The sequence below is a fragment of the Python bivittatus genome, unplaced genomic scaffold (genome assembly GCF_059951505.1).
Source record: "Python bivittatus isolate LINGU-HERP-01145 unplaced genomic scaffold, Pbiv_v1 ctg000270_np1212, whole genome shotgun sequence".
NCBI classification, from domain to species: domain Eukaryota; kingdom Metazoa; phylum Chordata; class Lepidosauria; order Squamata; family Pythonidae; genus Python; species Python bivittatus.
Genome location: NW_028277050.1, coordinates 3,148,747 through 3,172,227, shown reverse-complemented (window position 1 = coordinate 3,172,227; position 23,481 = coordinate 3,148,747). Strand labels below are relative to the sequence as shown.

Genomic DNA, 23,481 nt, shown 5'->3' with positions numbered 1-23,481 from the left:
TTCCCTCTCCTGAATTCTGCCCCCATCTATGGCCTTCAACCATTATTATAACTATTATTAGAAGAGGAGGTAAGGAACACGTGGTTCCTCAATGTTACGGAACCACAGCTCTCAGCAGCATGGCCAATGATGAGCAGCTGGAATTGTATTTCAACATCTGGGGGCCTGAGGTTCACCAAACCTTTCTTAATAATTGCAGACAACTTCCTCTAGACCTCAGTCAACTCACCGAGTAGCTTTTCATTGTGACACTGAAGTCACACTTTCAGCTACTGGCCTCTGCTGACAAGTGAATCTTTACATCTATATAAAATAGCCAACGGTCAACCATTCTACTCTATACTGACACCATTATTTTGGCGTGTGGTAAACATGTTCTATTACCATCACTGGATTCCCAATCTGGAAAACAAGCAAAGCAACCGTGAAAGCGAATCTGCGTGAGACATTATAGGCTTATTCTCAAAGGTGCATACAAATAAATTTATTTTCAAAACAAAACAAAACATGAATTGCTGAATTTCTTCAGTGATACAAAGTAATAGTCCAGCTTGCAATCGACACACTGTATTTATCCCAAAATGACTGCAAAAACACAACTACACCAGGCAGTACCGATATGCCCTTAGGTTTTACTGGAGGAGGGATGTGGCAGCGGTAGCAGCACTTCCATCTCACATCATTTGGCAAGAGAGAAATAGATGACAGATCCTTTAACTAAGTAGCATTTCTGATTATGTATATCGTGGTAGCTTTACAGCTGACAACAGTTCTGCCCAACTGCAGACATTTCTCAAGGCAATTCTGTAATTATATCTGTCTTAATGGTGGATTCAATCTATAAAGGCCATAGAACACTATTAAATAGATACTGCATCTTTTCCCCCAAGACAGAATATCTGCAGGTTATACCAAAATGTAGCCACTCAGGATGTCTCAGGAAACTACAATGGTAGTAACAACAGAACCACCTTGACATCTGGCAAAAGAAAAAAGAATGTTCCCACATGGAAAATTCATTTTCTCCTGGATACTTAGATCTGAAATACAGTTCATTACACTGTAGTTTTCTGATTGCTTGTGTCCTTGCAACTATCTCATTGTAAAAAAATAACAGAGGTGGGGAAGAAAGCCCTATCTCTGAACTCTGTAAATAACTTAGGTTGACTTGATATGGTATTGGCAAGCAGCGTGTGATAGATTGTTGAGCAATCAGAAACAATGGCAGAGCTGAAGAGTCAGAGGTCTGGAGAAGAAGGGTAAGAATAGTATGATCCATTTTCCTGCAGAGGGGAAAAAAACATTAACACCAAGAACATGTGTACACAAAAAATAAATTCACATTCAAACCTTGTTAAATGAAGAGCTGTGGAACCTCTACATGCTGAATTCCAACAACAGCACTCTGGGCCAAGTCACTGCCCATTTATTGTGGGGGGAAGAAGCCTTATCATTGAATTGCAGTTTACCCCTAAACAGATTGGAGAACTAAGAGAGCTTAAATACTATGAGTCAGACTGGATTGTGCTGCTTAACCCACCATATCACAAACTGCATACTATAAAAATATCACTCTGACTGCCATTTCTTTTCATCTGCATTCAGGTTTCCTTCTTTTTCAACTGCAGGGAGCCTCCAAATTTTTTTAGGTATTACCCCGGCTACCCACAGGAGAATCAACAAGGAAAATGGATCAGGTAATGGTGTGTCCGTGCTGGTTCAGGAAAGGAACAGCTGCAAGGCCTTACCAAAACAAAGAAAAGTGCCAGGGCGGAGAAACAAAATGAAGCCACAAGACACTGGGAGTGCATCAAGGGAAGGTGGGTCACAGGCAACAATTTCTCTCCCTTAGCTTTTTTTAAAAGGGAAAATTAGTGAAGTGCTCTCACTTGCATCTTGCCACACCACTACAAAGAAATTCTGTGCTTTTCAGAGTAACCTGTATCAAAAACACGTGCCACAATGTACATAGTAAGATTTCAAAAAATGAAATCTGTAATGAAGTCCAGGAACTTATCTGAGAAATGGCTGAATGAAAAAAAAAAGATGAAGTAGGGAGTTCAGGATAAAGTACTTTAGCGATAAAGTACAGCTTGTAGAGATACTCTTTATATTAGACAAGAGTTAACTACTCCATAACCATTGTACTGTATGTCTTTCTTTCCTCCCATGTACTCATTAGCTTTTGAAATGAAGTTCATTCAAGATGACAAGTGCTATGGACTTCAAAATTTTCCAGGTTATAATACTAGCATCCTATGAAGTATAGCTTTGTGCTCTAGACACTAGTGATCATCTGTTCTCTTAGGATAATGTGCTCTTGAAGCAATACAATGTGTATTTTAGGCAACATACAAAGGTGTTCTGCAGCATATACCTTTAGAGGCACAACCAACCCAACATGGCTTTCAGGTCTTGGCTGTTTCTAAAGCAAGACACCAGACATCTTTTTAAACCAAGGGAAAGAAATATTTTTTCTCCACTCTGCTTCATGAAATCTAACAGATACGGAATAGAGTGCCAAGCTAATGCATATTCCCAGAAGTCACCTACCCTGATGTCATATTCAAGAACAAATGGAGGAAAGTCAATTTGTTCAGGGGGTATTGCTGTGAACAACTGCTGGAGGCTTTCCACGTGGTGAACTTTGTCCTTTAGACCTGAGACAGTAAAGGTTGTGAAGAACCAGGTTGAAACCTAATGGGAATAAAAGGGAAATTAATGCTGCTTCCATGGATTGTTTGACTGCAAATGATTCATACCATCCCAGCATTTGAAGTTATGAGACATGCAACAGAAACGTATTTAATAAAGTACTGTAAGTACACCCTGCAACTTAAAAGTTTTAAAGCAAAAACAGATGTTTTCCTTCCCAAAGCAACTGCTGTCTAAGGCAGCCAATACAGAAAATATGTGAAGGAAAAGGAGAGAAGAGTAGGATGGTATAAATATAAATAAGTAGGTTTTAATAGGTAATTTGTTTTTCAAAACCCTTTCAGTCAACTGATTATTTGCTAGTTAGACTTATGCCCTGCATCTCCTCCAAGAGCTTGAGGGAGCATATACAGTCCTCTATACCAGGGTGTATAACCTCAGCAATATTGTCCAATACTTCAGGTGCACACTTATTCACGATGGCATGCAAAAGTGTACATTTTCCATCTGGAGATGGCACACTTCACCTTTGAGCGAAATGTTGGATGGACGAAATACAAGGCCTTCAGATTTCTTTTGTACCTGGTTAATAACAAAAACAGTACGTTTCAAAAACAGATACATAATGACATAGGTTTCCTGATAACACCCAACCCATTCACAGAACCAGGTGGCTTATTCTTAACAATCAAGATGAGATTAACATATTTGGATATCAGGATATGAACTGAAACAAGACTTTCAATATTGTAAAGTTTTCACAGTGAAGTTTTCATCCTTCTCTGGTATTTATTAAGCCTTTTGCCCCACCCCTTTCCCTCTCTTTACTGTATATACTCATGTATAAGCCCATCTGCAGATAAGCAGACCCTTGAATTTTTAACCAAAATATCATGAAAGCCACACCACCTGAAGATAAGCTGACCTACATTTTTCATGGTATTTTGGTTAAAAATGTGAGGGTCGGCTTATCCGCGGATGGGCTTATCCATGAGTGTACATGGGAAATACAGGTACTTTTAAAAAGTATTACTATATATACTCATGGATACGTCCATCTGTGGATAAGCCAAACCTGATTTTTTTGGGTGCGTTTTGGCACCTAAAATTCTCAGCTTATCATGAGTATATACTCATGGATAAGCTCAGAATTTTAGATGCCAAAAGGGTACATTCTTTAAAGTAAATTTTCTTTGCAGTGCTTTTGAATCACAGATGAAATTAAGGAGAGATGGTTTCAAAAGCTTATGTAAAACTTACTTGACATCGACAATATCAGAGAGTTTCTTCAAGAAATCTGAGTCCAAGTGATTGTAGACATTGGTGAGTGTATGGAAATACACAATGATATATTCCTTCACTACAATATGGTCCATCACATGGATAAAGTACAAGAGAGCCTGAAGAAAAACATATTTGATTTATTTTACCAGAGAGAACTGTGGCATCTCTCTTTTTATAATTCTACAAAAAAAGTACTGGGGAGAATAATTTCCTCAATAGGGGGAAAAAAACCCAGTACATTTTTGTTCAGCTAAGTGGCTTTCCTTTGTCCCCAAGAGCAGCAGTGAGTAAGACACAGTGGATTTAGATGTCAAATCCTCTTCTCAGATAAATTAACACCATATATGAATAGATCAACCAACATTTCAAAACTGCATTAGAAACCAGTGTGTAATCAGGTAATTTTAAACCAATTGTATATATTACAGTGATGCCACTTAAGACCATTGTCAGAATCATATCATTTCTCAGCATAGCTTGGTTACTCCAGGATATTTATTAATGTATCTGGCAGATTTATTTCCTACCTTTCATGTAGGAGTTCAAGGCAGCATTTACAAAGGTTCCCGCCTCCCATTTTTCCCCACAATGGCAACCATAGGAGATAGGTTTGGCTGAGAGAGACAAACAGTAACTGGTCCAAAATCAGCCAGTGAGCTTTCAGGACTGAGGATGGACTTGAACCTGGGTCACCTTGTATCTCCGTCTCAAATCCACTTGGGATGTCCAGACAATAGCTGTGTCATATTACATGTTATAAGTCCACTCCTCCTTATGTGCAACATCTATGATATGAAGTACATGAAGTTTACACCAATTGTAATTTGTCCAGGTCAGAGATAAAGTGGTCACAGATGCATATTCTTAGCAAAATCTTGTATGATTATTGTAAAGGGTTATTTGTAGAGCTGACTTTGGAAATGGTTCACAAGCTTCATCTAGTGTGCAATGAGCTGAAATGAAATTGCTAACTAATACAGATAGTCCCCGGGTTAAGAAAGCCCTGTTTAAGGATGACCCATAGTTAAAAACGGAGCCTACTGTAGCACAATGATTCGAGTTAAATACACAATGGTTCAAGTTAATTATACAATACTACTTATACAGTATTATACAATAATATTGTTCCAGCTTATATACAAATTTGACTTAAGGACAGACCTTGGGTAGGGAACTCATTCTTAAAGTGGGGACTACCTGTAATGGGTATTTAGACAAAACTACTTTGCTTTCCAGTCAGCTTTGGGAATAATTTGAAAAAGCTGTTTTCACCTTCAATAGTCTGTGTGGCTAAGGATCAAAAGACCTCAAAGTTCACTCAGCTCTGAGACAAAACTGCTTGTATTTAAAATTGTTTTCTGAGGCTGTTCTGTAGGCACTCCAAACCTTGGAATGTCTACTTTCAGGTCTGTCCAAAGTGGGTTTATATTTTCAGTCTCATATGAAACCTTCTTGATATGCATATTTAATATTCCAATGGCATTAGGTTTTGCTGCTGTAGTAGGTTGATCATATTTTAAGTTGGCAATTTTAACTATTCACCTCTGGAAGTTCTTTTAAGGATGAAGAACAAATCTGGATGTACAGATGTAATTTCTCAGAATTCTAAAATAATAACTGTTATCATTGTTAAAACGTTTCTCAAGATCTTACCTTCTCCATGTCTATAAGCGTTACAGGAATATTCCTTCCAACAACTGCCATCACTGTACGACCACAGTTATCAACTCCTACGAATAGAATGGACACCAGGACCTCATTCCAGACTCCAGAATTTAGACTAAGAATGAATTTCCACTTATAGATACACTGAGTCAAATCCAGCTTAAAGTTCATCATTTGTAAATTGTCTGCATTGTCTGGGGTTGTACAGGAACCTATTATCTCTCACGTGTAATCACAACACCCTATTATGCCCCCTTTCAGGAGAATGGCTACCTTTTATCTATCCCTAAGAAATACAAGTAAGATAGTATTTCTTAACTGTTGAAATTCTTGAACTACCTTATCAGCTTTTTTTCAATAAGCAAGTTAACAATCTCCCCTGAATATGTAAACAGTTAAAACTATTACAGTTTTGACTACTTAGCTACTGCAACTCATGGAAAATCAACCATAAGAATACTCTCACAGGCTGAATTTCGTATTAGGTTAGCATTAAGATGTGAGATGCACTGCTTCTTTGCTACAACATGCTCATCAAGAAGGGAGAGTCACAGAACAACCAGAATTTGAGACCTTAAGCATACCTGTTTGGTACAATGCTTTAAGTGAAGCAATATCCGACAAGTCTTCAGCTCTCGCTCGACAAAGCCAGCGGTTGTAACTAGAAGGCAACCACACACAGTTGCAAAATATTTTTAATTTTCTAGTATCACAGTTAGCGTAAACATAAAACTTGATATTATGTATACCCTGCCAAATACCGTCATACATTTCTTACTTAACCTGAAAAGGAAGCTAACTGTGAAAGAACTGCACTGGAAACAACGAAACAAAAATCAGAACCAAGCCATCTTCTCCATGCAAAGTCTGTCCCGAATCCCACCAGCAGCTCATTATTTCCCCTTCGAAAGAAAAAAAAAAAAAAAAACCGCTACAAGAAAAGACCATCCTGTGATGTAAGTACACTGCTCTACCATGTGCAACGCCAGAGGCCGAAAACCAATGACCTGCAAACAGGAGAGGTACTTTGATAAAAGTGCCTTACTTTCTCTGATGTTGCTTCTGTAGTGCTGCCTCAGATAGCTGTCCTTGAAGGATGAGACGCCTCTGTTTATCAACATCTCCCTCCATTCGAGCAAAAGCATGGGAGCCGATAAATGAGAAGTCGCCTTCTAGCCCCTCTTCATCAGAATTATCTGCGAGAGACATTCCAGCATAATGAAAAAGCTCTCCCCGAGAGTGTCTTACTACACACCCAGTACAGGAAAATGAGAGGTCATAAACACCGGAGTGGAAAAGAGCTACACTTAGAAAGAGATTCTGTGGCAAAACGTCAGTGGTTAGTAGTAGCATTTCTTTCTCTGATGCAATCTGAACTGATGAAATTTTACCACTTGCAATATTGCAAGCTTCAAATAGGTCAAGCAGATAACTGGGTAGAGCTAAAACCAACAGCAGTGCTGAACATTGGAATAGGAAGATAGCCGGTGAAGGGTGACTTTCCCATCAAACCTGAGAAGCAGAGCTTGTCTGAGTTTCTCTTTCGGTCTGGTTGAGGGGAGAGATATCATCCTCCTTTTATTTGAGACATGCTACAGGAAATCAGTCACAGTGAAAACATGAAGACGTGTCTGCTATCGGGAAAAATGCACGAAGCTCACCATCCTAAGGACTTCCTAACAGCGAGTCTGTTATGGTGATGTCCTGAACTAGGACTTTGGATCACTCCTGAGCTGGTAAATGGTAATCTCCTTATCTTTGACTACATCATAGCTTGACTGATAAACAGAAAACTCCTCTTTTCTAAAGCGCTGCCCAGTAATCTCTCACTTGATTTATTATGGTTCTAAAATCAAAAAGGGAGAGAAAACAAAAGTCTCCCCTGCTGCCTGAGGGATAGCAGCTTGCTGAGCTGGTAGCAGATCAGCTGAGGGTTTCAGCAGAATTTAGACTGAACCTCTTCAAAAAAAAGCCAAAGAAATCCAAGTGGAGCTCAGGGCACAAGTTCTCGGAGAGAAAAGACTGAATGAAGACCATGATTTATCAACCAGTGCTTTCACTGTAACAACCTCCTTCCACTAATTTCATTTCACAGTATTTCACATCTAACTGCAAAGCGTCTGAACGCATTCTTCAGTGTCTATATGGCACCTTATCCTGGAAAAGGATAGAGACTACATTTAAGGAACCTGTGATCTAAAGGGACCGTATTAATAGACCCCTTAACTCTGAAAAATTATCAGATGGCAAAGCCTATGCAATGTCAGACAATCTTAGTTGTTTCTGTCTGAGTTTAGGCATTAATCTACATTTTGGGTTGGGAATTATATTAGGAGCCCTTTGGGTTCTGGATATGTTGGAGTGTTAGTTGCTTCCACAACTTTTGCTTACTATTACTCCTACTTATCATTATTATTAGTATCTAATTGTGTCGATATAACAACTATCAATAAAAAGTTCTCTGGTAGTCCAAACAAAAATTGAAACTCTTACCAGAATAATTCCTACTTGGTTTTATGGACAAGGAGTTAGAAAAGAAATATGGGAAATTAATATCGTATATGGTAACTGCGGCAAGATTATTGTATGCAAAAAGTTGGAAAAGCAATGAAATACCTACAGTGGAAGACTGTATTATAAATTTAACTGAACTTGCAGAAATAGCAAAACTGACCAGATTGGTCAGAGAAAAAATGATAAAGACCTTTTTGAAAGGCTGGAAACCTTATATGGCCTTTTCGTTGAAAGAAAAAAAGATCAAATTGATGATTTCAGGATTTCAGGATTAAAAAGGGATGAAGAGGATGGGGAAAAGATTAAGATAATTACTCAATAGAAAAAAGGGTGGAAGGCATAATTGTATGTTTTCTTTTTTTAATTTCCTTCTTTTTTTCTTTTTGTTACTTTCTTTTTTGTTTGTTTTGTATACTTTTACAATACTGAAAAATTCTAACATACATATATACATACATAATTAAAACTCTTAAGTATAAAAATCAAACCGACATAAACTATCTTTGAAAAATGTGTCAGAATTAAATTCATAAAGAAATACAATTTATATTAAAAATAATGTGCAGTTCTGAAAGCTTTCAGCCCAGTAAGGTTGATTGCCTGTCTTAAGTCTTCAACAAATTACTTTGGCACAAAGGCAGACTCACCCTCGGAAGCACCTGGCTTTTTACTAATTCTAATCTGACGCTCTGGCACGACTGGCTCCCCTTCTGCATTGCCGATATCTTCAGGAAGTAAAGGCAGGGACTGTCTCTCCTCTACTAGTGATCTTGGAAAATACAGAGGTAGCATCTTCTGATAAGCAGCCTACAGAAAAGGGAATTTAAAAAATGTCTTGTCTTGTATTTCACTTTTCAGGGCAAGACTGAAAGTCAGGAAGACTACGAAATGGTGTTAAAATGAAATTACCAGTCATGCCAATGTCATGCCAACTGATCAGCCAATATTAGCTTTCCGATATGTAGAGCAGCCCCTGGCGATTCTCTTTCAAACTTTCTATCAGAGTTTGAAAGAGAAACACCAGGGGCTGCTCTACATACTGGAATGAGTAGAGTTCTTATGCTTTCAGCTTACAAAATTAACTTCTGTAACCATCTGAATTGCCAGCTGACATATGGTAGGAGCCGCAGAGTGTTCACTGTGGCAAGACTTCTTCTGCATTCTGACATGTATAATAAAAGCAGTAAGAACTTGACATTTACTTTGGTGATGAACTTCTGAGATGTGCCATTATAACACCAAGATGACAAGCTCCCATTCTGCAGTTTCAAGCTAGAAAGGAAGTGCAGTTTGTTTGCCTAACTCTTTCCAAGTCACTTTGTATGCCTCTGAAGACAACCTAATCAACCCCCACATTGTCATTTCGGTATTTACTATCTTTGAACTAAAGAGAGACATGTGTCAATATTAGCTGGGCTTAGCCTTCTGAAATTCTCAGCATGCCTTGAAATGCAGAACCAAAGCCAACACCAGCTGTCTTTTTACAGCTCCAACTGGAGTTATGATGGGAATACAGGAACTATACCAACTTTATAAGGGACAGTAGAAAGTTGGAACCATCTTAATATTTTTAGGGAGGGTACAGGTACTGGCATTGTTTTTAAAAAGCCAACAATTATTTTATTTGTAGTTGAGACTTTAAAGAAAGAGGAACAGCTTTATAAAACAGCTTATCACAAACTTAAGCATTTCTTGGTAGATGCCACTTCCATATTGTGGGCAAAATTTGCATAATTATGCCTCCATTAACAGCGATGACTCAATGAGCAGCACTAGTTTAGGTTCCTCTTCTTGCAGAGAAGGTACGACCTGGTCCAGAAAACTACTAAATTTCCAAACACCATCTATCTACAGGACCTAAATTGGATTGGGATTCAACTTCAGCCTATTTGCTGAATCACAACAGCATCAAGGCACTGGTCTTGATTGTGTGCAGTAACACTTTCTGTCAACACTCGTTTGAAATCAACCCTACAGATAAGAAAGGAACCGCTGTAAAACAATACCTCCAGCTCTGCTCACAGGGAGGAGGATGCTACAGTTAGTGGTATAAAGAACACTGAGAGATCAAGGCGATCTCTCAAAGATACAGGCAAAAATTTGAAAAACCAAGTGTGTCTTAGTAATAGTACTGTCTCCCAAAACACGCACATATTGGCAATGACAATTTCCCAACTCTTCATATTATAGAAAGTTGTAACCAACAAGAGGTCGGGATTTGCACAACTTTTTTTTAGATCACAGAACACTGATAGAATTGGCAACATGTAAAAAGCTGCAACAGTGACTTAAGCTTAATATTGTCATCCCTACCCTCAATGTTCATTTATTCTATGTGTAGCTGTATTTTTTCAGTGAGGGAGCATTCTTAAGCCAGTCCGAAGCAGGACACTCAGAAACGTGGAGTATTTATCTTAGAGCCTCTCCATTCTATTTTCACCACATCTTGCTTAAGAAGAATCTCTGACATTTAATACATGATTTGATATTGAGTTTCTTTGCAGTTCTGCAGTAATGTTTGCTTACAAATTTTCATGCCTTTTTCAATCATGAAGTATTCTCCATTTGGCAAAAGAATATTCACTCAAGAGAACACATGGAATCCAGGGTTTAAGGAATATGGGTATTTTCCTCCTTTCTCTCTCTCTACAAATATTTTTCTGTATTAGCCATATTTCACACAAGAAGTCAGCATCATTTTAATCGATATCATATGAGTTACTCACAGAAAGTTACATTTTCAACACATTTTAGAAATAAAACATAGATCTACTTCTTGACTTTACATAAGATCAACAAATGAAGGGGCTCCCTAATTTTATAGCTACAATCCAAAATATAGCCACTCTTGAATTAGAATATACTGTGTCTGAAGCAACAACTTAAGAGTATATGAATTAAAGAAAATGAGAGCTCTTAAAACTAAGCTTATTACACATTGCAAAAGAAAGCTATAGGATCAACAGAGAGAAATATCACAACTGCATAGCAAATGCTTACAAACATGAACAAGATAATTTACCTCCTCAAGATCAGAAACAGCAAACACTACTTTTTCAAGGGTTTCTCCATGAATCTCTAAAAATCGTCGGACTGTACCTGTGGATGAAATGTCAAGAAAAATAAGTCAGCAAAATGAGAGGGAGCCAATATTTAAACATAACATATAGGAGGAATAATTTCATTATTAAAGGCCTTCAGTCATCCACATAAAAAATGAGGTAATATGAAACAGCAGAGATACCCAAAGTGCTTGCAAGAATGATTGTCTAACTTTTCCACATGATCCACTTAGCACTACAGGGTGAAAGCAATCCTTTCTTGCTGTATGGAATTGGTAGTACTCTAATAATCCTACAGATGATGATGCCAACAATGGGCAGGACCAACATTCTCCCTGCCCCCCATGTTACTTTTTTGCATTTGGGGTTGATTTTAAGGGGTGAAATTGATTTTTATGGTCTGATTTACAGAGGAGTCAGCATTTTACTGCATTTATATTCTACCTTTCCCCCAAGAACTTAAACCAGCATACAGTTGTATCTTCCCCAGTACGATTCCTACAGAAACCCTGAGAAAGAGAGACTGACCCAAAGTCATCAGAGCACTCCATGGTTGAGTACTGGATCCCTGCTCCTCCATATGTAACACCTTTACTACTACACTACATTGGCTCTCATACCCCCTATCCATTTCTCATCCACTTACCCATTCATTCTCCCAAGTGAAACAGCACCCACTCTGGATACTATGAATGGGACGATAGGAGGACCACCTGTGGCCCAGAGTTTACCCACACCTCTATTATTTTATTGATGGATGAAAAGCAGCATTTCAGGGATTGTTGTAATTTTAAGAGAATTGCTTCATATATTCTTTTTATTGAAACAGAAACCATAGAAATATATCTGTCGATAGCAGAACTACAGAACAAATAGGGAAACCAGTTAATTATGGACAGAGGCAAATGCAGAATCTAGTTGTTTTGTCAGAATGCTGAAACAAGCATTGCAGAGCAAGCCCTGCCCTTTATATTCATACATGTGACATTGCAATATGCATACAAAAGGGGTGGAACTCCTGTTGTAATGCCCATTCGTCATTTGACCCTCTTACAGATACCCATTTTTATGGATCAACACCAAAACACCGGAAGAGTGTCTGCCACTTTTAAAGCAATACCAATGGTATCACCAATACCTGTAATACCAAAGTTTTGTAATTTAGCAAAACAACTTGTTGGCTTAATCCAGACATCTCACAGGAAAATAACGAAGATTTGCACTGTTTCCTGAACTGACAAACTACAGCTCCAGCCACTGCCCTGCCTCCATAAATAACTGCATTAAAGAATCTGTCTGCTGAGCCCATGGAAGCAACAGGCAGACAAGTAACTCTGAATCACAGCTTGCCCTTATATTTGGAAGCTCAACTTGTAGTTTGATATTATGTTAGTATAGATCTTTGGAATTATTTTCCCATCGCTTCAGGCCTTTAGAAAGGTGGTTAAGAGCTGGTTCTCTCCCAGGGCCTTGGGGTCAGGATGAGAAGAGTTCCCAATCTGATGAGCTATAGAAGATCTCAGTCCTGATCCCCATTGTATGGTTTTAATATGTTTTGTATTGGTTGATTATGGTTTTCCTTTCTTTTCTTTTTGTATGCAGCCCAGAGTCACATGATCTGAGCAGCCATATACACTTTAATAAATAAAGCAAGTCTGGCTGTGTATTTATGTTTACAAACATTCCATTTTTAAATTGGTTTTGTAACATAAATGGCCCAATTGAATGCCAAATTCTAAAATAAGATTATAATGGCATTATTATATATGTTGCACCATTTACATTTTACAAAATCAAATAAATAACAGTGTCTAACCATCCTTGTTAGGGCAAAACATTTGAAGGATACCAGTCAACCTGGTCTAACTTAAATAAAGTATGTAGGTCCAAACATTAATACAGAAGCCTGTGTATTCCCAGGAATGAAATGGAGAAGAGTCACCAGCCACATTCACCAATTCCACAACAAAGCAAACAAAGCAATTGTTATTTGTATATTTTGATACTTTCTATACCTTTACGACCAAAATACAATGTACAAAATCCTGCAAAACCTTTGGCATATACCTCTAAACCGGATGTGGTACATGCACATTCCCCTTGCCCATAATTTTGTGGGGATTTGGGAAGGTTAAATGGGAAACACAGGAGTTTTAAGGAGCAAAATCAATGCGAGGTTTAAGAATTTGGGAACTTTTAAAGAGGTAGAAAAATGCAAGACAAGCCTCAATGTAATCATTGACTCTTTACATTAATCTCCTAGAGTGTGGTGATTATATGTGGGATAGAACATCACATTAAATAAGTAACCAAAAATAAGTAAAAATTCAGCCTCATTTACTCCAGTGACATAATTCAATCACTTGCTCTTGTGACCAGTCCCCAGGAAAAATAAAAGTCAAAATTCACCCCTATGGCCGTAAAAGATTGCCACTTGCCCTTGATCCACTATTCTACAACAGCTACTCACTGATGCTATCACATACTCCTTTCTTGTCCACTCTTGCCTCCATTACTTTTCTCTCCTTCTGTGATCTCTTTTTGCTCTACTAATAGATGGTAAGGCGCTTCAGGCAGAGAGACCTGCTCTCTGAAGTACCAGATACATAAATCAGATTGGGTCAACAACCACCCCTTCAAGAATACTTACGCAATGCTATGTGAGTAGCATCTGCTAAAGGATAACCTCGTTTCACAGTGTTTATCACGCAGAATCCCACTGAGGACATTGCTTGCTCCCTAAAATTACATTGGTAAAGAATGATTTCAGCAAGGCATAAGAACATTAATTTTATTAAGTCAAAGCATATTCACGCCAATTTTCCTGCATGTATTTATTTAGGGTAGCACAACTATGGTGATTAAGATCAGAGTCAAAGTTGGCAGACAGGTCCTCTGGTCTACTTACAGAATTAAAAATGGAACAAGATTCAGAGATGATTTAATAGCCATGTATTGTGGATGGAGAAAATGGCTGTTCTGAAAAGTGTAGAGTACAGAAATAGTTTTGAGGAAGGAATGCAAGAATTGATGTTACATAAACATCATTTCACCCCTTAAAGAGTGGAGTGGGTAAGAAAGAAATATAAGATTATCTCACCTTGATATATCAGGGAGGAAGCAGAAACTCTGTCAAGCTTTTAAGATTCTCTTATTATACCCTGCAACAACAGAATTCCACTAACCCTTCTAGAGTCTATTTCCTGATCTGGCCTACCTCAAAGGGCTGGCAAAAAAGGGTCATTTGGATTTCTACCTGCTTCATGTTGCTCTTAGATATGGGAAAAGGGAGAGATGGTATTATAGCCATGCTTGATTTATAAATAGGTTTAATTATTACTAATAGAGCAAAAGGTAGAATTTGGATCAAAGCCTAAAAAATTTGGCAAAACTGGAACAGATAAAAATAAGATTATATGCAAATTCCTCATTATACAAGGAAATTACAAGCAAAAACATTAAACAGGACATGGTTTAACATGACAGGATTAAAAAAAAACAGCAAAAGAAAAGTAAATGTTCAACTATTCTGGATGGATAAAATGGCTGTGATAAACATGATTGTCTGGATCTGATTACTGATTTCATGGAGTAAACTAAATTCAAACAAACTTATAACAGATTAATTTCTACTTAATATGAATTCTGTGAAGCTTTCTACTTTAGATCCCTTGGTCAATCTCACCCCTGTCCCCCCACCATCAAGTCCAGTAAGTCAATATTGGTCCCAAGGAATAGAATACTATTGTGATGGAATGGAATTATGAAGGCCAGACTCAGGGAGAAAAACGTTTTCTTTCATCTCCTGAGGCGCGAGGGAAAGATAAGAGGATGAGACTGGCACCTCTCTGAGGAATTCATAATTTAGAGTCTGGGAAGATTGATGTCAGGCCTAGCCCAAGGAACTCCAAGAGACCATGTAAATTCAGTCCAGCAACGTTTATTAGCTACAACCTCTAGCAAGAATCTTCCCAGACTGAAACCCCAGCTCCCAAGTAATGCCAGCCACAACATTATGAATTCCTCAGGGAGGTGCCAGTCTCATCCTCTTATCTTTCCCTCGTGCCTCAGGAGATGAAAGAAAATGTTTTTCTCCCTGAGTCTGGCCTTCATAATTCCATTCCATCACAACTATAAACCCAAATCATTCCTTTGAAAAGAATTAGACTAAATCATACATTAATAATATTCAGATGAGCCTAGTTAGGTTAGCAGTAGTGAGTCAGTCTAGGAAGACCAGAATGGTGACTGACTCATTAAACTTATTATTAATTATTATTCATTCCTAGATCTCAGATTAGGAATATTATTCATTCATTCATTTAGCTTATTACGGTCACTGACCAGTACAGATGAGGAATATTACTGAAGAATCTCTTATATTTAAAAAATGTGGAAGATCTTGGAAATCAGAAAAAGTTTGCATATCACGGTCCTAGGGGTGAAAATGTAACCTACCAAGACAAGAAAAACAGGCTTTGCACATTATGCTACACCGTAAAGTGGTTGTTTGATTTTGGCTTTGGATAATGTTTGAATCAAGCTACTGTGATTTATAAACCATGATTCATGGCTTAACATAATGTACAAATAACTAAACAACTAAGAATAAGGAATGTGATCAATAATCTGGCAGTGAAAAAGAATGTTATCAGCAGGGGACAGAGAAGTTGTCTGGAACTGGAGTTCAATTCTCATCAGTCCTAAATTAGAACTTGATGGGCCCCAGGTTCCACACCACTGGGGATATTTCTGGTGATTTCTCTTTATTTCAGGAAATGAAGAAAGTATGCTGTTAACTAGGTGAAGTACCGAATATTCCAATTACATGAACAGCTCCTCTCTTTTCCTGTCCTCCACATCACACTTAATAATACTTTTGCTTTATTTCTATCTTCTATATCTTTGCTGCTCAGGGGACTATGCATACTTTTTAGTAATCTACTCCTAATACCGTACTAGACAACTAATATTTGGAGTGGGGAGGACAATAAAAATTACAGAAGTACATGAAAAGAGGAAGGTGATGGCATGTGTTCTGTAGGAATAATTTCACAAGCCACTCTATAGATACAGGATGTTACAGCTGTGGTTTCTGAGCTATTTTCAGATGTTTATTGCCCATCTAGCTCATTCTATTTCTTCAAGAAATAACCATTTAAATTGGCAGCTAGGCCAAAAGTACAAATTAAAGAGCCAGATTCATGCAACTATCCTGGAGGCATTCTTCCTGGACATGGAAGGCAGCTACAGATAGTCCTCGACATACGACAATTGGGACCGGAACTTCCATCGCTAAGTGATGTGGTCATTGTGAACTGTGCCCGGTTTTACCAACTTTTTTGCTATGGTCATTAAGAGAATCACTGTAGTTGTTAAGCAAATCACACAGTTGTTAAGCAAATCCAGCTTCCCCCACTGACTTTGCTTGTTGGAAGCCCCATGAGAAGATTGCAAATGGCGATCATGTGACCCTGGGACACTGCAACCATTGCAAATACATGCCAGTTGCCAAATGCCTGAATTTTGATCATAGGACCACAGGGACGTTGTGATGGTTGTAGGTGCAAAGACCGGTCGTCACTTTTTTCAGCGCCATCATAACTTTAGTCATTAAATGAATGGTCATATGTTGAGGACTACCCGTATATCCTGATCAAGTAAAGTCAGAAAAAAAATGACCATTGTTGCCATCTTGAGAATTTCAGGAGTGTAGCAAGATTGGTAGATCTCACTCAGGAACCATTTGTATGGGAAAATGATTTAAGATTAATTTTGAATTAATGTAGAGTCAAAATCACTGCATTTTGGGGCTTACCACCCTTTTTTTGGGTCCTTGGGTGATTTCTTTGTCCTTTATCCTCACCAATGCATCTTCCTCAATGTTTGTTGCTTGCTATATCCATCACCATTCGGTAAATGGGCAGATCTTTCATAGCAGCCATTTCTGACAACACCCATGATACTATCCAACATTTCAGATATGCACATTTCAAAACCTCTGTTTTCACACTGGTCATGGGCTATATGAACTTCATAGTTTGCACCAGTTTACATGCAGTGTGTGTATTTGGGTGCACACAGAGAAGGTACTTGCCTGTCAAAGAAGAGACATGCTTACTTTGCAAATTGAAGGATGTTGCGATAGCAGCTGTACAATGAGCTCTCTGCTGCTGTTCGGTATCGACTTTTATATTTGGGTCCCACAGTGTGAATGATGAAGCGGGCAGCAAGGTTAAACCCCTTGGTTAGCTTTGCTTCCCCTGTCCGACAACCTAGTAAGAAACCAGAACAAGACAGGCAATGTCAAACCAATGGCCACCCAAGCATTTTATTTTCAATTTAGAATCCCCTTTATACTCTTAGATGAACTTGGATACAGGGACTTTATATACTATAGCCAGTTTTTATAGGATAGCTGGATGGAGAAGAAACCAGTTGTTCAGTAAAGATAATGGTTTCATTCACCTTTATATTAAACTATGATTTAGCAGACCAACTGCATGCCTGTTAGTTATGCTATAACTATTTGTTAACTAAACAAATTCCATGCTGACTGGAATTTATGGAAATTATAGACCAACAGACAGCAGCTGTCTGGAAAAGTCTAGTTTAGGATTACGAGTCTTCTAATGCCAGGTCAATTTCTTGACAAAACATCTTGGATGAAAACACTGACCTGGCATTTATTACAAGACCTGCCTGAGAGAAGAGGAGAGAGTTATTCCTAGTACTGTACTGTCTGTCAGGTTGCACTAAGATGCAGTCAGTAAGGGTGGGGAGCTGACATGGTTGTAGTTATAAGAGTCCATCTCACTGATCAGAAGCTCCATCAAGTAGCCTACTAAGTCTAAGTGCTTCCTGTTGCATTTGGATGGCTGGAAAGTATAAGGTAGTGTTTGTCTACTTTCTACCAGCTGCACAAGAGTCTCTTTTCCTGAGCTAGCAGGGGCATCTCTGACCTTGCAGTACACTACCCTAGACTTTTTGTTCTCAGAAACTTAAACGACCACTATGAGGTCACTCATTAGTGGTTCAGGGTTTTCTGTCCACCTGACAATCATGGACCTTTTCCAGTTGCAAATTTCACTTCTTGCTTCAGCGCCCATTCTCTTCTTTAAAATTTGAAACATTTCCCTGCAACCAAGTTTCTGTTCTAGAAAATAAAGGAAGGTAAACACCTCTTCCAATTACTTAGTAATTTCATCCTCATCTCTTTCACATATCACCTAGATGATTATGACTTTATTTTATAAAGCTGACCAAACAGTCATTTTTAAAAATTCAATTGTGGCTATGTAATTTGTGACAATTTGGGGCTTCTGGCATCCTTGACCTCTGCAGTCACTTCTGCTGAAGTATCCAACAAGGGCAAAACAGAATCACTGAAGCGAAGCTCTGTGGCCTGGAGGGCCTAAACCTTTGGCTGTACTGGCATTTTTCTTTAAACAACATTGCCATTTTTGATCCCGTCAAATATTTAGGAATTGACCATGTTATTCTGACCTTTAAGTTTCTGTAGTTCAACCCTTAGGTCAGGTCCTGCGTGCATGAAGATACTTTCGGACACTGGATTCTTATCTGTGAGGGACTCATTGCTGGTGTTTACTATGGCTGTGCAGTTCAGCAATGCTACGTCGCCTCTCCTTTGGAAAGATTACAATTCATTAACGATGCAGAAGAAATAACCACCAAATCTATTTGCATATGAAAAGGAAGTTCGTCATCTAGTTACATGTTTCCCATAGCAGTATTGATGAACCAGGTAGATAGGATGGAACACAGCCAAGATCTGCACATTTAAACATCTGAGTATTCTCAGAAGATATCACCAGTCAGTTTTAATTTCTTTCTCCTTCCAATCTTTTTATAGAACACAGTACAACTGTTATGAATAGAAAAACAGGCATCGTACCCTAAAAATGTACTTTCACTGACTTAAAACGTATTACTGTGGATGAACTCGAGAGAGAGTACTCTTCCAAAATGAAAACTGGATTAAAAGAAACCAATCAATATGCACAAGTTTATAAATAGGAAGGTATGCGGAGCACGACTCCTGCAATTCTTTCCAACACCTTTACCTGTAAGGGCTATAGGAAGCTCTGTGTTTTCTTCTGGGTAACAAAGTCACTTTTTGCACCTGTATGTGTGTGCGCACCTCTGCTTTTCCCATATCTTGCATCTGCATTTGTACATGTGCTCTGAGCAGCACCGGGTGGGCTCCATATGCCCTGCTCTAGGTCATATGACCTGGAGGAAGGGAGACTTACAGCAGAGCAGTCAATACCATTCAGAACCAAGATGCAAGCGTGCTTCTCATAGAGATGCAGTGGGAGGTTTTTTTGGGGGTAATATTTTTCTCCACAGCCTCTGGCATGATCTAGCTCACTTTCAAACCTCATCTTTATTTTTCTGGCTTCTCCCATCACACCAAATTTGGTCCTGTTTTGTTCAGTTTTTGAAGAGGTATCCTGCTGGCCAATGGTCAATCAGTCCTAAGCACCTTACCTTATTTCTTTCCAATGTTCCCTTAAGTTGGAAAAAAATAATAAAAGGCTTTCCAGGATTTAACAGAGCTATCATGTTTATCATTCCTCTCACTATCATATGTCATTTTTTAAAAACTGAAATGGTGGTGGGCTGGTGATTTGTTTTGAAGACTTCTCACTATCCAGAAATAAATAAGGGAGGAAAAGCATGCAAAGCATGGTTTCTGGCATTCTTTCCAACTTCTTAATACAGGCAGTCCTCTTTAATGTGCACTCATTCAGTGACCACTTGAAGTTACAATGGGACTGAACAAGGGATACTTACAACAGGTCCTTGTAGTTGCGGCTGTCACAGGGTCCCTACAGTTGCGTGATTGCAATTCAAGTACTCGGCAACTGGCTTGCAATTATGTCGCAGTCCTATGGTCACATGACCACCATTTGTGACCTTCACTGACAGCTTCTGACAAGCAAGATCAATGGGGAAGCCAGCAGAAGGTTGCAAATGGTGATCACGTGACTATGGGATGCAGTGACCATGTGGGACTCGCCTAACGACAGCAACTGGGACTGCCGGAACTGCTGTCATAAATTGGCACAGTCATGTGACATCACGCCTTACGACCGCATCACTTAGCAATGGAGTTCCTGGTACCAATTACCATTGGTAAGTGAGGACTACCTGTAGTTTTTTCACCCAGGATCATATGATCAGGAGGGAGGAGAGAAGGGGGAAGTCAACAGCCTTCCAAGCAGCTGCCCAAATGTGACTCCCATATATTTTTCTCTAATTTTTTTCTCCACAGCCCCAACTGGTCCAGCCCATTTTCAAACTTTATTTTTCTTTTGCCAGCTTCTCCTATTATACCAAATTTGGTCCCATTCTGGACTATTTTTGGAATCTTGGAAAACAGCAAGCATCAAATTGATTTAGGTTGATCAGCAGCCTATTAATAAACCCCAAATGTCTACTTCATTCTGTTTTAAATACATAAAACATGTGTCTCCAAACTGTCCTCCCAGAGTTATGAATCACAACTCCTACCAACCTATCCAATTGGTTCAGTGGTAAGGAATGACAGAAGAGGAACCCAGGATATCTGGAAGAATCCTCTTCGGATAAGGTTTATAGATTTATAAAGATTTTTTTTATAAGCTTTACATAAAAATGTGAGGATTTGTTCTTACACAGTCAGTAAAAAACAGCAAATGTAATGGTTCCAGTGACAAAGGACAGATGGAACTATGCTTCTTAATTTTGTTTTTTAAAACATTACTTATCTGAAGGCCTTAGATTTTTTGGGAGCTTGCAAATGTGATTTATTCCTGCCTGTGGGATGAAGTCTGACAAAAATCTAAATGCTTTATATTGTTTAATGATTATTTAAGATAATGATATGTACACTTACCATAATATTATCTTTGTATTAATCTCTTCTCTATATGGGAAGGGTGATCGGACATCAACTTTCCCCCCTTCCACTGGTAATGGAGAGCTGTTTGATTGGTCTTCATCATGATGATCAGACCATCCTGGCAAAGTATTAATATCCACAAAATGGGAAGGAGCGCCCAAAGGATCCATGGAATGTAGAAGTCAGCAGTTATTTCAGTTCACTTGATAAGCACTTCACTGCTTATTGAGATATTGCTGTTATTTCACATTAAAATATACAACAAAATAAAAAACAATCAATGTGTTTAATATAACTGAACATTCTCATTAAAACATTTATCTTTAAAGCAATAACTCCATTCATACACCATCTTAAATAATGATTTAGTACAACATACCTAAAATAAAGTGATACAAGTTTTGAGCTCATGTGCTTCTACTTTTTTATGTAGACATTTTGGGTTAGCTGCATAATGTCATATCACCTGGAATATCAATCTGTGATTTCCATTACCTATAGTTTTAAAGAAGCCAACTTCAAATCATGGTTTCTATAAATGACTGGTTGTAATAAAACAAAATCTGGGTTAAAACAACTCTAGGCCCTGATTATATCAAAACAGGGGGAAGACACAAAAACTTTCATTTTTCCTCTACTATATGACAGGAAGGAAGCATGTGAGTCCAAGGCTCATCTGGCCTTGTCCAGCTTCTGTATGCCATACAAGAGACCATTGTTTCATGAGATGGGCAGAAATCTGCCTTCAGGGTTCTCTGTATTTTTTTTAATTACTAGAATTCTATCAGCAGAACTGGTGAAAAATATTAACTCAGGTAGGAGGTCATACAGCAAGAATTAATGAAAAAAGTGGCTATGAGCACACATTCAGCTCAAGAATTTGTTAACTCTATCAAAGTTAAGATCACCAATCCTTTCACAAAAAACATACTCCTGATCTTTTTGGTTCCATCATAACAGAAATGCAGATCAAAGGTATGGATTGTCATGAATTTTATCTAGGATCTGCCTGAAGTAATCAAAGATGTGACAATTTTTTGTATTCTTATGATGACACAATGGAAATACTGAACAATATGTGGTCAAGGTTATTTAAAAACTAGATGTTATGCATTTGGTTTCTTTTGTAATTTTTAAACAAATAAATCACAGATCAACCTGCGTTAACATGAACAAAAGCAATTATGGATCTGGTGATTTTAAGCACCACAACAGAGGCACTAAAACTCCTTCAGATCTGTAACTATGATTCATACTGTGCAGGTGGAAGCAACCTATGATTTAACTGTGGCTTCAGGTGGATCACATGGTAAAAATCATGTCAATCCATGAAGATATGAAGTGTTATATGATTAACATGGCTCATTCCATGCAGGTGGATGTGATCTGTGATTTGACAGTGGTTTCAACGTTATCACATTTAAAAACCGTCAAGGATCTGCCCTTCAAATCCACGTTTTGGCATCAAAGCAGGGCCAGAATTTGTTGGAGCTTTGAGAGTTATGATTCAATATGCACCCCCAGACTGGATTGAGCTTTACATTCCACACCAAAATCACAAAGGATTTTTAAAAAAAATTCTTTTACCCAGAATCCATCTTAAATATCTAGAGACCTACTGTATTGCTATTTGTATTTATACATAATATTTATTCTATAACAATGTATAAATCATTTATAAATAATTTATGTATAATGCATATTTACATATGTATGTAATTATGCTTACATAATTATGTTTATGTCTATTATATTTATATATAATTATATGGTTACAAATATGCTTATTTAAATCTGCCCAACTCCGATAGGCTCCTTTTCTTCAAATGCTGCCAGAGGAAGCCACCCCTGAGAAGTTTAGCTTAGACCTGACATTCGTCCGGGCAGCGTTCAGGATTCCAACCTTTTCACTGAGCGCAAAGCGCGTGCATCCGAAAGAGCGGACGCGCGGAAAGCGAATCCTCCGGACGGCAGGAGGAGGACCCAGAAGCAAGAAAACGCGCCCTGCCTCCTGCCCTTCCCCTGGAGGGTTTCAGCGCTTCCTTTCTCCCCTGCGGGAATAATTCTCTCCCGAGGCGAGCGAGGATTCCGCGGCCCCGCCGGCGAGAGGCCGCGAGCCAAGGGCGAACTGGGGGATGGGCCGGCGCGCGAGCCCCCGCGGACGCCGGCGACACCCACCTCGGCGCGCGGCCCCGCGGCGCTCGCGGCTCCACGGCTGCTACCCCCGGCGGCCGGGCTTGCTCTCTTGCCGGGGCTCCGCGAAACCATTCCGCGGCGGGCTCGCCAGGCGCGGAGAAGCAGCCGCCAGCTCCCCGCGTCCCGCTGGCTGGTGCCTCTTCCGGTGAACGCCCCGATTCGCCAAGCACCGCCTTCTGCTTTCCGCCTCTCCGCAGC

The 23,481-nt window shown here is 38.9% G+C and overlaps 1 protein-coding gene across 2 annotated transcripts; it reads right to left on the bottom strand.

The window, feature by feature from the left end:
• Positions 1-469: 469 nt before the first annotated feature.
• Positions 470-23,424, bottom strand: GDAP2 (ganglioside induced differentiation associated protein 2). 2 transcript variants are annotated; one of them, XM_088138608.1, is made up of 14 exons: positions 23,266-23,424; positions 21,082-21,323; positions 18,687-18,826; positions 17,302-17,455; positions 13,831-13,919; positions 11,141-11,217; positions 8,766-8,925; positions 6,650-6,800; positions 6,189-6,265; positions 5,593-5,669; positions 3,916-4,055; positions 3,183-3,237; positions 2,554-2,697; positions 470-1,283 (listed from the first exon to the last, which is right to left on the bottom strand). In XM_088138608.1, exons 2-14 carry the CDS (start codon positions 21,255-21,257, stop codon positions 1,239-1,241), a joined length of 1,485 nt encoding a protein of 494 aa, XP_087994734.1. In that variant the 5' UTR covers positions 21,258-21,323; positions 23,266-23,424; the 3' UTR covers positions 470-1,238. The 2 variants fall into 2 exon arrangements, with proteins under 2 accessions (XP_087994734.1, XP_087994735.1); XM_088138609.1 differs by lacking the exon at positions 23,266-23,424 and having other exon boundaries at positions 2,550-2,697; positions 21,082-21,267.
• Positions 23,425-23,481: the final 57 nt, after the last annotated feature.

Excerpts from the sequence above, each read along its gene's own strand:
- GDAP2 (XM_088138609.1), bottom strand. The coding sequence starts at position 21,257 with ATGGATCCTTTGGGCGCTCCTTCCCATTTTGTGGATATTAATACTTTG. Across the intron at positions 6,801-8,765 it reads AAAGCCAGGTGCTTCCGAGG|ATAATTCTGATGAAGAGGGG; the intron begins GTGAGTCTGCCT and ends TGTCTCTCGCAG. Across the intron at positions 4,056-5,592 it reads CGCTTATAGACATGGAGAAG|GCTCTCTTGTACTTTATCCA; the intron begins GTAAGATCTTGA and ends GTTTTTCTTCAG.